The following is a 12293-nucleotide window of genomic DNA, read 5'->3' as shown; positions in this document are numbered from 1 at the left end:
TTGAATGAGGGCTGTGTACCGTTTTGGGGTACTTATTTACAAGCGAATGATGGCCAGGCAGAGTCTAGTGCGTTCGAGTATTTACTCCTGTCATGCATACGGACTTCTCAGCCAGCTATTGAAGTCACTAGATGCATCGAGCCTAGGTTCGTGTTCTACAGGTTCTACACATTACAGGCAGACTAAGCTGGGAAAGTCTCATCTACGTTGTATGCTTCTAGCAAGTTTTGGTTAATAGATGCCTATACATAGTACATAGAACTATGTTTTGTAGGGAAATTTCCATTGCACTTGTAAATGACCACAAATCCATTCATTGTATGTTGTCATCAACCTCAGGTCTTGTCTTTGGGATTGCTGGGACTTATTTCGCAGGCCTTTGAGTGGGGAAAGGGGCTCGCATCGAACTCACGATATCACCTTGGATTCGTATCCCAGTTTACTAATGACTGTAGTCTGGTCCTTGATCTTTTTGAAACACTGGAGGCTCATATAACCCATAGCCGGCCGTATCCTTCATCAATGCTGGTAACAGCCAAGGCGCATTCGAACCTCTCGCGTCTCGGAACAGCCCGATATTCGGGAAACGGGAAACACAAACGGTCATCTGCCAAGAGAGGTTGTAATGATTTTCAAAGGCGTAAATGGCCGAGCGAGGAACTTCGCTCTAATCCAAATACGCTGATAGGTCCGCTTCTGTGCCATAGCCCCAGATATGAGAACTGATGGCATGGCCGAGAACTTCGTAGAAGAAAGACGGAGTCTGCGAGAGAGACACAAAAGGGTTAGCGCCGCTCTAGGGGTATTCAAAGCCGATAGAGTGTCCGAGAGACTCCAAGAGTTCGATGTCGTTGGGGACTTGGGGAGAGCCGTTAGAGTCGCGAACGGTTCGGACTACTCGTAAAGACTCGGAAATCCTTCGCGGTTATCCACAAAATTAGGAATCGGCATGGCCCGCTCTATAGATGAAACCAGAGGGCTTGACCCAATAACTGCCTAGCGCCGCTAGCAGTACGGATACCAGTTGTGATTTGACGAAAAAGCTTTTCCAATATACGTCCACTCTTTGAAGTTTCTGCCATTCAAAGCCACGCGAAATGTTACAGAGTATTAGTAAGACCAGGTCACCCAATATTTTCCTTCGGAACCCATTATTTTAGGATTCGTTGATGGAACCCTGCAGTTTCATTGAGAATGTAATTAATATCTAGCTTCGATCAGTGACATGAGGTCTTGTTCCTGCCTTGGCACAGATTCTTGAGGCGCTTGATTCCTTCAATGGTTCTGGTCAGCTTGGTGGTTGATTGAGTGGATAGTTGAGTCAATCTCCATACTTCAATTTGATCACTCCTTTCTAAAGAGGCCACTGTTGACGATTTTTCACCACGCAAGACAACTTTCTTTGTCTCAAACCCTTGGCAGCTGGTCGGCTTGTCTGGTATTTGTACTCGCCATAACCAGAGTTCAAAAGAACATTTCTAGCTTGATGAAAAGTCAGATGTAACGTGAAACCCTGGGGAAGTCTCTGCATTTAAGTCGCCGGCTTCTTCGTTGCGAGTGCAGACTCAAGGCATCTGTATCAATCTACTGACTACATTACACACGGTTTTCATTCACAAATAAAAGACTCCCAACTATCAACATCTGACCCTACAAACTTTGCCGTACGAGGCCATCGGCACAGCCTTTTGGTTCTTTCGCTTCCATCGGCAGGTGAGGTTCCCAACAGGGCTTCGGGATCTTTCGCAAGTTCGACCCACTCGACAAGGGCTTCGAGGGAGTTTTGCTTTCCAGGAACATGAGTATAACTCGAAGCACCTCCGCAGTGACCACCACCTGCAGTAAGTATTTTGTTAATCACGCGCTCACGGAGGGTAGGCCAATGACGGTTGGTTCGCTGGACTTACCTGGTACCATAAATAAAGACAACCATTCATCTCGAACGCCACCTGTCATCCGAGAGACCTCATTCAAATGATCAATAGGCCAGGTTGCAGCATTGAAAGGATCGGCCCATCCTTGCGTCACAAGAAGCTTTCCTCCCCTGTCCTTGAAGGAAGTCAGGTTGGGACTGGTGGAGTCAATCAAGCTTCCAACCTTGAGATCCAGCGCATACACATCGCTAGCCCAGTCGAAAGTACTGCCATTGTAGCTCAAGTCGTCGAAAACCATGTTTTGCAAGAGAGGAAGAGAAAATGAAAGAGACAAACGACCCTCCTGCATCATCCATTCCGACTCACTCCCCAGATCGAATCCGGGGTAGAGGCTGGCATTGCTCTGAGAATGACGCGGTCCCGCGTATATTTTCTTGGCAGCTACGATTTGTTCAGGCGTCAAGCAAGATGACGAGTTAGTTGCGGGTGTCGTGCAAGCGAGTTGATCCAAGTCAAAGGTGCATGCTAGTGGGTTCTCAAGAACTCGGTCCTCAACACCATCCAGCATGTCACACTTGTCTAGTACCGCATTTGCCATCAAGTCTAGTGATTCTTGTGGCAAGAATGAAGAAACCTTGAGAGGTGTCAGTCGATGATTACGAAATTCATCTCCTCAACTGGAGAGGAGGGTAACGCCCAGCTCCCTTAAGAGCATGAACTCAGGACAGTATGAACTTACCAGAGTCACCTGCTGGTTCCACAAGAAGGACAGGGCCAGATGTGAATACCAATTGCCTGGGCAGCCAGCGATGATGCCGTCGAATAGTTGAGGGTGGTACTGAGCAAGCGCAAAGCCTTGGGCCCCTCCGGTTGAACACCCCTTGTAGTATGCATGTTGTGGAGGCTGCTCATAGTAGACCGTTGCAATCTCTTTCGCCACAGGCGTGAAAAGAGCAATTGAGTTGCGGATCCATGCAAGGACTTGGTTCTGGTCGTGAAGGAACGGTAGGTAGATACCGCCTGGGTATGCATCGCCGTCATTATTCTCGGAAGCAAGATGACCACTATCCCCTCCTGAAGTCGCGAAGCCCTTGTTGACATTTTCTACCATTGAGGCATAGTCGATTCGACCAGCCAAGCCGCCATTGCCTAGTCACCCATTAACTCGGACTCCAGTAATACCGCATAATCTTGCAACTCACCGACAGCTAGGAACCTCTCATTGTATGCGCTAGTCTCCGGGAGCCAGACCTCAAAAAAGACAGTGTTATTTTCCGGGTATGGAACACTGCCGTTGACACGACAGAATGCAACTTGGTTGAAGGTTCCAGATACGTTGAGTGAATTCGCCGGTACGGAACTTGTTGTGATGACCCCGATGTTACTAGTGGAAGATGTGATTAAACCCGGCAATGAGTCGCATTGTGTGGTGAAATTCGACTTCGCCACGCTCGTAGTGGGCAGAAGCCAGAACGCCAAAGTCATTGCGGATAGCATAATGCCGACTATGAAGTTCCTGCACAGTCGTTCTCTACGAACAGTTGGCAAGTACCCCTTTGAAAGACTCTTCGTCTCTTTTAAAGACGAACCCGCGGGCCAGGGCGGCGGCGGCACTCTGCCATCGTCATTGTGTGTGGAGCTGCCAGGCTCATTTGCCGGCATCTTCATTCGCTGATGGGGATATGGATCCTTCTCTTCATTGAAGAAAGAATTTCCTCAACCAAGTATTTGGGACCCCTTTCGGCCTCGGCGCCGAAGTTGGCAAGAGATTTTGGACAAAAAGAACCGGGACTGTAATGAAATTCTGCAGCAAAAGACGTTGATTGTCCAGTAAGATTAGCTGAAGCATACCCCACGGGGAAGAAATGTTAGGGTTGCAATGAGGGGAAGATCTGGGAGTGTTCGGCCAACGGCGCCGAAGTCCGCGAGCTCAGAACCCAATCTGGTGAGACTCGAGGGCAATTTAAGGCGATCCGCGATCTTGTCGCTTGCACATGACAGATGAATGATGAGTGCGGAGACATGTTCCCCCGCATTTCCTGTCATTATCGTCGGTTGTGCAAGTAGGCACGCTGCCCTCAGACCTCTCGTGTTGTAGAGGTGGCTATGTCAGACGGCGCTGTGCGACACCTAAGATCCGTCGGTGCAGCATACTCGTTGCCTTGGAAACTCATTGGATCAATTTGTGACCACTCAGCTTAGTTTTCAAAATTTGTTGAACTGCGGACTGGATTGAAGGCTTTATTGAAAGAAAACAAGGAACTCAGGCAAGACTTTCGTTCTCAGCAAGCTGGGACGATTGGCTAGGGAAGATAGCGTGAGCATCTAATACATCCCTAGTTCCTCTAGCTAAACCCAGTATAGCCACTAGCGGTTGAATAGCATCAGTGGTCAAATTTTCTTTAAACAACGCGACAACCCGACTCTCTCAACGCAACACATTGAGCAATACATTGGCCTTCCCCATTCCCGGAAGCATTCAGGAGTACTGAACTAGGAGAACATAACGCAAACAGGGAAGAACTGGAAGAATCAAGAACTATCATCGGCCATGGCCTCGAAGTTGGAACCTAGGTCGGCGCGTTCCACGTACCTTCTGAAGATCTTGGAAGCTAAATACATGCAAGTTGTCGCAACGTGTAAGTTCCCAATCTTTCTTGCATCGAAGCTGCATCCTCAGTCTACAAGGGGTAGATGAACTTGAGGTTCTGACGATCCGTCAGATCGAGATCTTCATTGTGGACTTCGATGACTTCGTCGCCCGTGTCCAGAACCTCGTGCTTTTCTCGGTTTTCGTCACTCTCCAAGATCAGCTGACGCTTTCGATTCTCACGGACCAGGTACCATCGGATGATGAGGCACATCGCCGGAGAAATGAACCAGAAGGCGGTCATGAAAGCCCAAGGAAGTCGGTAACGGGGCTTGTACTTGGGTTGCCAAAATCTAAGCCAGCACATCAGTCATTGGCGCATGCATAGGCGGCCGCGCAGAGACCTTACTCGGGAGAGATCATGTTTGCGACAGCTGCAGCAACTACACATGTGGACATCACTGTGAGTTTCTTGGTGTAGCCGGTTGTTGCTGTCCCAGCCCAAGATAGGCCGAGAAGATAAGAGGGCTTGAACGTAGAAATTTGTGTGCCAACCACGAGGGCAATCTTGTCGGACCAAGGTGATGCCAACTAGGTAAACAATATCAGAACTGCTCCAAATTCGCCACACGGAACGCTCACTTCAATAATACCACCGACAAAGCATGGTATGTAGGAAATTGCACATGTATAGCCAGTGCCCAGTCGAGTTCCATACAGCATAGCCGCTGAAACAAGAATAAGCAGTGATCCGATGAGGGGCTTGGCAATATTGAACAAAGCGCTCTCTGCGGCTGTAAAGCCAAACCCGACAATTATTAGCGGTAGTTGTTGTGATGTGTTGTTAGGAAGTTCGTTGAAGAACATATGGAAGCTGTTGCAACGTTAGACGAGTTGGGCACAGGGTGGCGGGGCAAGTTGCGTTCGGGGGAGACATACATGAACAGCCAACTTTTGAGGTCCGTAAAAGCCTCACGGACGTGCGACCACTTCCAGGAAGAGTTCTTGATTCCGGAATGGGCATTGCGGATTGCTGAGATGGTATGAACTTTTTCCTCTGTTGATAACCACTTCGCTTCCACCGGAGAGTTGGGCAAGAAGAACGCCAGAGGCACACAGACGATGAACGTGAGAATGACGCAGATGATGTGCAACCATTTCCATGATGAAAGGCCACCAACAAGAGCTTGACTATCATCTAGGAGAATGAGCTTGTAGGCGACCATGGTAAGCAAAACGTTGGCCAGGCTTCCTGAAGCCCACCATAGAAGTTGTACCCAGGGGCTTTTCTTGGGAGGGAAAAATGCTTGGTGAAGGATCGTGGTACTCGGAACGATCTGGGACTCGGTCTGAAGTTTGTTGTGAAGGTCAGAAAAAGAAATCATGCGATACCATCAAACATAGAAAAGCCAACATACCATGCCAAGGATAAACCGGAGAGCCATCAGCTGCCCTCCTGTCTTCGCAAGTGGGTGCATGCCGAGCAAGAAAGCCCAGAGTAACAGGGAGCCGACGATAAATTGCTTTTGACCTGTGCGCTGGGACAACCAGGCACCGGGCCAGAGAGCAATGAGATAGCCGGTGTAGAAAACTACAAAGAGATCATTGTACTGCTTTTTCGTCATCTCGACATCCTTAAAGATGCCCATAGTACTAGCTTGCGACAAAGTTGACTTATCCAGATGGATGAGGAAGGCAATCCACCATGTCTGTCCTAGGAGGAACCAAAAGTTCTTTTGCACAAGTCTCTTCTCAGACCCTGGTGCTAGAGGCCCAGCTTTGTCTTTGTTGAGATTATAGAAAACCGTTGTATCGTCGACTTCGCCTTTGGTGACGGCATGTTGGTGTCCTGCCTGTGTTCCTGGAGACCTCACTTCTCCCTGAATGATTGGCATGTGCCTGGTTTTTGAGCAAGAGTAAGAATCACCCTCAAAGATCCCTTTCTCGTGATCTGTTGCGCTTGACATCTTGAGGGCTTCGATATGGTATCCACAAGTCAAAGAATGTTTGGGATAGAGTGGTCTAGGGAGAGTCAAACTCGATTTCCATGATTTTGGAGAAATAACTGAATTCTAGACGGTTTAAATAACATCGTGACAGTCTTAAATCTTACCAGTCTACCGATTCTTACTTGTTCCTGGCCACCTTTGCGGTTCATTGTCTGCAGATACGATGATCTGCAGACAATGAACCGCAAAGGTGGCCAGGAACAAGGATTGGAATCATCTTCGACCGGCTGGAAGGCACTCGGTGAAATCCGAGTGAGGTTCTTCTCATAGCCAGTCAAGTGAAAAAACAACCAGCAAATGAAATCAATTTCCGTGAGCAGCTATGGTGATGCATGGGAAGGGGGCATGGGGGTGAAAGCGAGGACATCAAGGTCGCTCATTGCCCCTGCGGCCCGCGCAGATCTCCATGCAACCAACAAAACCCGTCCATGGGAAGACGTAAGCTATTATTCCTTTAGGTCATAATTCCGATCTGAGACTCTGGCCTCTCGGACAACAAGCCTTCTTGGCGACCGGCCCGAAGTATTGTCGTCTTTGGTAGATTGAAACTATGAGTTTCGTGTTGACGGGGGTGTCACACCGTGCTCAGAAAGGGTCAAGGGATGAGGCTTATTCCTCGCTTCGTGGAGCATATTCTAAATGACTCAGAGTTTGTATGAATATGACATGCGACCTGAAGACCGAAGAGTCCGAGGATGTATGTTGACCGTGATCAAATTGGGAGGTGGACTTGTGAGAATGAGTACAATGTCATTGATTCGTATGCCGTTCAAGTGACTAAGCCTCCTTTGATCCTCCAATGTTTCTCTGTCCTTCAGGCCCCTCCTCTAGGCCGTTGCCCCTGTGAATTTTGTCTCTCCAGCGCCAGTGCTGCCTCATGAATGAGGAACTTTGGTCCCCGTGTATCAAAATGTCGGCTGCGTGCTGTAGATAATGTCAGTCAGTCTACTTTATGCCAAGAATAATCGAAGCTTTTGCTACCCACCTGGCCAAGAACGGGAAGAAACTTGGCCCCGTGCCCGCTGCCTCCGGTTGCAACGAAGACAGATCCTCCAGAATAAGTAGGAACATGGTCAATCTACAGAGGTCAGCAAGGGAACAAGTTTTGATCCAGTGTAGAGCTGACTTACGACAAATGAATTGTCCAGTGAGTCGGTATACCAGCATAGCTTAGTCGAATTGAAGTCCTTATCGGCGAACTCCGGAAGGAAGATGGAGACGAACTTTCGGATGGCCTCTCTTGCAGGGTCCGGGACTATGCCACAGTCAGAAGGCGGGAGAGGCACACTCCATTGGCCATCCTGAGTGAAGCCTGCCTCCGAGGGCGCGTATTGGAAGTTGGTGAACTAGGGGGTCTCATTTTAGCCTTATTCGCGCGAAATAGGCGACGGACAAGTACCTTGATGCCTCGGAATCCGATCTTGATGAGACCGTCAGCAGTCCGAGGAAAGACATAAACACTGCCCGTGTCTTTGCCGCTCGGGTTGCGTGGGGCACTCCTCCAGGTAATGACTGGGAAACGTTCAGGGGAGTACTTGTTCCACAGATTCGCGTCGTTCTTGTCCACCTTGAAGGTGACTACGCTTCCTGCAGACGACTCGAGGTGGTAAGATAAATCAGGTAATAGCTGCGTTGAGAAGGATCCAGCTTTTGATGATTAGTCGCGCAACCTCGGAGATGATTGCAGAAAAGAGTGTGCATACCGGCAATAGCCACGACGTCCGCTTTGTGAACGATTCCGTCTTTGGTTCTGATCCCGACTGCCTTCTTCAGGTGTGATAGCGACTGATTTTCTTCAACAATACTGTCAAAGGCACCCTTCTCGGGACCAAAGTGAAACTCAACGCCCTGTCGGAAGGCCAACTTGTAAAAATAAGCGCAGGCTTCACTGCATTTTGTGAACCCGGCAGTTGAGTCCAAAACGGCTTCGTAAGTCTGAGCAGGTGATGCTTGCGGGATTTCGAAATCCAGAAGCTTTCCCTCCCATCCACGCTCAGCCGCTCGACCTCGATCAGTCTGATCGCTTTTGACGAATTGAGTATCTCTGAGGCCGTCTCGTTCAAAGTTGCTCAGTGTCTCACGCTCAAGTGGATCGAGCTCAGCGGTGGGCTGAACTCGGAGCATGCCGCACCCGCTGAAAAGATCTGATCGATCGAACTCATCACCCTCTTGATGTCTCTTCTCGTTGATCTCCTCCCATGCAGCGCGACTTTCGAACGCGAGACGTTGGTAATGAAGCTTACTCCCATAAGAAGCTCGGAACTAGAGATGACGATTTGAGTACAACTTGACTCGTGCTCTCGATCACAGTTTCAGTAAACTTACGATCTTGTTGTGATCTACCGACGCAGCCTGCGTATTTCCATTCAAGTCGGGCTCGTAGTGCGTCTCGTCATAACGGTATCTGTCGAAGACAACCACGCGGTGCTCTGGGAGATAAGTATTAGGTCGAGTCCCATATCTAGGCATGGCAGTAAATTGCGCTTACCACGTTTGCTTAGAGCAACAGCTAGAGAGAGACCGAAAATGCCAGCTGACGGAAATCAATCATTTGTTTTGCGAGATGTGATTGCGACCACTGCACGTACCGCCCACGATAGCGACCGATCTTGGTTCGGACATAATGCTTTACTTCTCACTTATTTGCTTTTCTTGTCAACTCGGATAATGTGAAAAGCCGCGATGCTGTGGGAGGCGGGGAGTAATACGCTTTAATGCTTCCGAGATCGCTGATCCATGCCTATCAAGGTGCGGAAATAGTCGGTTGGAGCTGGCACGCCATCAAGAATCGGATGACTTGCCGCATAATGTAGTAGTAGCTCCACAACTCTCCCGCGGCCAAGACAACAGTTAAGAAGATGCAATGATAGCAGAGGATACTGATGCTTCAGCAAGTTTGACTTGATTAAGATATCCGAAGAGTCCGATCAGTGATTTTCTACGCATGAGAGCAGGCCAAGTCTCATTGCAATTTTACTGGACGTTGACAAACATAAAGCTATCTAGGTACTTTCGCACGAAGGTATTTGTGTACTTCTCAATTGCCGACACCCAATCTCAACATTATTAGTTCTTCTTTGGGCGCAAACCAGATGCAAGGTCCAGAAGTAAGTCTCATTTTCCTTCTTTGATCCATCTACCCATCCACCTAGCGTTGAGTTCCTTTGCTTCATTGATCAATCCCAACTCCAGTAGTAGCTGCACCGAACCTCTCACGGCGGAGTGCAGCGACGAGCTGATCCATGCATGTGTCGGGGCTGTGTGCTCGCCAATGAAAATGGTGTTGTGCTCCGTTCGGTGATATGACGGAATGTACAGCTTGTGCTGCTGAATGTCTGGACGACACCAGGAGGTAGCCGTGTGCTCGTCTTCGAGCCAGCAGAGGCGTGCGTAATCCCCGGTGTACAGATCACGAGCCTCTTCACCGTGGAGGCTGGCAATAGAATCCAATACCAAGCCCACGTGCTCTTCTTCAGTGAAGCTAAGAAATCTGTCGCTCCAGTCTCCTCCTCGGTAATGTGTGATGAGGCCGGGACGAGACTCATTCAAGCCGTAGACAGGGTAATACAAGGCTCCCACGGCCTTGTCTTCAGGCCTGGAATAACCGCCAAAGATAGGTCGCTCACCTTTCTCCCAGAACCGCTCAGAGAATAAGAGCGAAACCTTGCAAGCCGACTTGAATCGCAGGCCGGCTTCACTGATAGCCCGATCGAGGACGGAGGAGAATTGAGGTAGATCCATGAAACGAGTCATGGTGAAAGGGACGGCCATTATGGTATAGTCGTACTCTTTGGACTCGAGTGTCCTATTCTTCGTATTGGGATACCAAGACAGACGAGTGAGCGTGCGACCATCAAGTCCCTCAAATGACTCCAGCTTTCGGATCTTTCTGTTGAGAGTGAGGCGGCTGGAGACATGCGGAATAAAGGCATCCGAGATACGGTTGAAACCTTTATCAACGCACTTCCACTCGGTCTCTCCGAGAGAGTCTGGTGACCCATCGAGCCCAAGGTTGGAGTTGTGAACCATCTCATCCCAGAACACATCATAGTCGGTCGCAGTCCAAATAGCATCGGTGACATTCTCGCCAGCCTGGAATCGATTGCGCATTAAGGACTGCTCGCTCCAGTCGTCGTAACCCTCATCCATAACTCGCTTATGCACAGTCCAGACATCCGCTTGAATCTCTCTCAAGAGAGTCTCGTTCTTGAGGATTTTGTTCATCTGTTTCTTGGTGGTGTTGTACTCAGCTGACATCATGATAGGAGGTGCACCCAAGCTGGAGTTTGCTGCAATTTCCGCGCGGGTTGGGACTCTGCCATCTGGGTGCCTCTTAGTCCCGAGAGCAATAAGCTCATTTGGATGATGCTGGATCCAGGGAATGAAATTGATCATCAGATCAGGGTCGTAGTTGTTGATTTCATTGAGCAGCGCGGCCAATTGAAAAGTCATCTGGTGATCCGTATACTCGTGCGTGGAGTTGTCGCTCTTGTATGTGACCTTGTATGGCAGCCTCATTGGGCCCATCTCTGCGAATTCCTCTGTGTCGCCAACGAAGATGGTTCTGAATCTGCCTCCTACGCGTTCGCTGGCCTCGATGAGTTCCCAGTTATGAACACCGACACTGTCCAGCATCAGACCTGTGGCGAGACCAGAGATGCCCGCTCCAACGATGGCAATGGAGACATTGGTGTTCTTAACTGAGGCCGAGCTTCCGTCAAGAGTGGCAACTTGCTCGTACCAGGCGCCATTCGAGTCGAATTCATGGAATAGTGGTTGGTTAATGGGAGCTCTCATTTGCTCATGGTATTGGGGCGCGGCTCGACTCAAGGCAGGATTGCCGAGAGTCAATAACAGGTAGGTTGCAAGTCGGATTGACATTGTGAACGCTGAAGCCTCTGTATCAAAGAGTTAGGCCTAGATGGAGAAGGTATGTCCGCTGAAGAAAAGATTCAACTTGCTCCGGTCGCAATAGGATTCATCATGCCTGGAGTACCAGCCTATTTACAACCGAGAATGCGATTGACCATCGCGCTTCTTGGGTGAGCTCGAAATCATCCCTGAAGCAGCGATCACCTTGATAGTTATTGCTGCAGCGTACTTAATATTCACTACTCGTTTTTAACATGGATATTGCGAGTCTACCCACTTCACTTGACTGATCCGCAGCACACAGAGTCGACCATATCTGTGTATCCCGGATGCTTCTGGCAGCGACCACCTTAGTGGGCAATGGGCGAAAGTTGTGATAGCACTACATACTTGCAGGTAACGTGCCCACCACCCCTTGCAGCATGATACAAATTGCTCATAGAAATTTGCAACACTGCTTGAAGTTAGATGCAGCGGGGCGAGACTTGCATGGTTGCAATATTTCCTAAGCTAATGCAAGCTGCCCTTGTACCAACTTCCATGTCTTCATCGCTGATCTTCCTCTATCCTATGAGTATTGAGTGTTAAGTCAAATTACTAGTGAGTATCTATCAAGGTATCGCCTGAACTTGACCATCAAGGTTTCAGAAGAAGGTGACCGGTCTCTTGGGAACGTAATGGCAACCCGAAAGGCTTCGTTCAACTTCGAAATGCCGTCGGCGGTCACGGACCGGTCCACAACTTTGTAGCGCTTTTTTTCCCCGCTTGCATCAACATACCCGCTGCTAAGAAGTTCTGACACCAAGTTCGGTGAATATTGCATCAGAAGCCGCGAACCACGTAAATGTCTTCTCCTTTCGTACTTTATTTAGGTGAGAGTATAAACCTGTGAGGCTGTCCGCAATTAGGAAGTCCCATGTGATATATACTGGCGAGTAGGCCGCTTGA

The 12293-nt window shown here is 49.1% G+C and overlaps 4 protein-coding genes across 4 annotated transcripts; all 4 read right to left on the bottom strand.

Annotated features, from left to right (window-relative positions):
- Positions 1-1609: 1609 nt before the first annotated feature.
- On the bottom strand, positions 1610-3371 carry BDP55DRAFT_568104 (tannase and feruloyl esterase; the record flags this gene model as incomplete). Its single annotated transcript, XM_060570645.1, has 4 exons — positions 1610-1836; positions 1908-2508; positions 2614-3023; positions 3077-3371. 4 exons carry the CDS (start codon positions 3369-3371, stop codon positions 1610-1612), a joined length of 1533 nt encoding a protein of 510 aa, XP_060421839.1.
- Positions 3372-4555: 1184 nt separating this feature from the next.
- BDP55DRAFT_568091 (major facilitator superfamily domain-containing protein) lies at positions 4556-6359 on the bottom strand (the record flags this gene model as incomplete). The annotated part of the gene is made up of 5 exons (XM_060570643.1): positions 4556-4817; positions 4874-5055; positions 5107-5338; positions 5404-5813; positions 5883-6359. 5 exons carry the CDS (start codon positions 6357-6359, stop codon positions 4556-4558), a joined length of 1563 nt encoding a protein of 520 aa, XP_060421838.1.
- Positions 6360-7250: 891 nt separating this feature from the next.
- Positions 7251-9095, bottom strand: BDP55DRAFT_568121 (FAD dependent oxidoreductase; the record flags this gene model as incomplete). Its single annotated transcript, XM_060570648.1, has 8 exons — positions 7251-7397; positions 7459-7551; positions 7604-7819; positions 7873-8120; positions 8177-8735; positions 8799-8902; positions 8962-9006; positions 9062-9095. 8 exons carry the CDS (start codon positions 9093-9095, stop codon positions 7251-7253), a joined length of 1446 nt encoding a protein of 481 aa, XP_060421837.1.
- Positions 9096-9587: 492 nt separating this feature from the next.
- Positions 9588-11354, bottom strand: BDP55DRAFT_735220 (uncharacterized protein; the record flags this gene model as incomplete). Its single annotated transcript, XM_060580292.1, has 1 exon — positions 9588-11354. One exon carries the CDS (start codon positions 11352-11354, stop codon positions 9588-9590), a length of 1767 nt encoding a protein of 588 aa, XP_060421836.1.
- Between the last annotated feature and the right edge of the window lie 939 nt (positions 11355-12293).

The sequence above is a fragment of the Colletotrichum godetiae genome, assembly GCF_030913485.1.
Source record: "Colletotrichum godetiae strain CBS 193.32 chromosome Unknown BDP55scaffold_106, whole genome shotgun sequence".
Classification (NCBI taxonomy): Eukaryota; Fungi; Ascomycota; class Sordariomycetes; order Glomerellales; family Glomerellaceae; genus Colletotrichum; species Colletotrichum godetiae.
The sequence above is the reverse complement of the archived record's forward strand: the minus strand, read 5'-3'. Positions and strand labels throughout refer to the sequence as shown.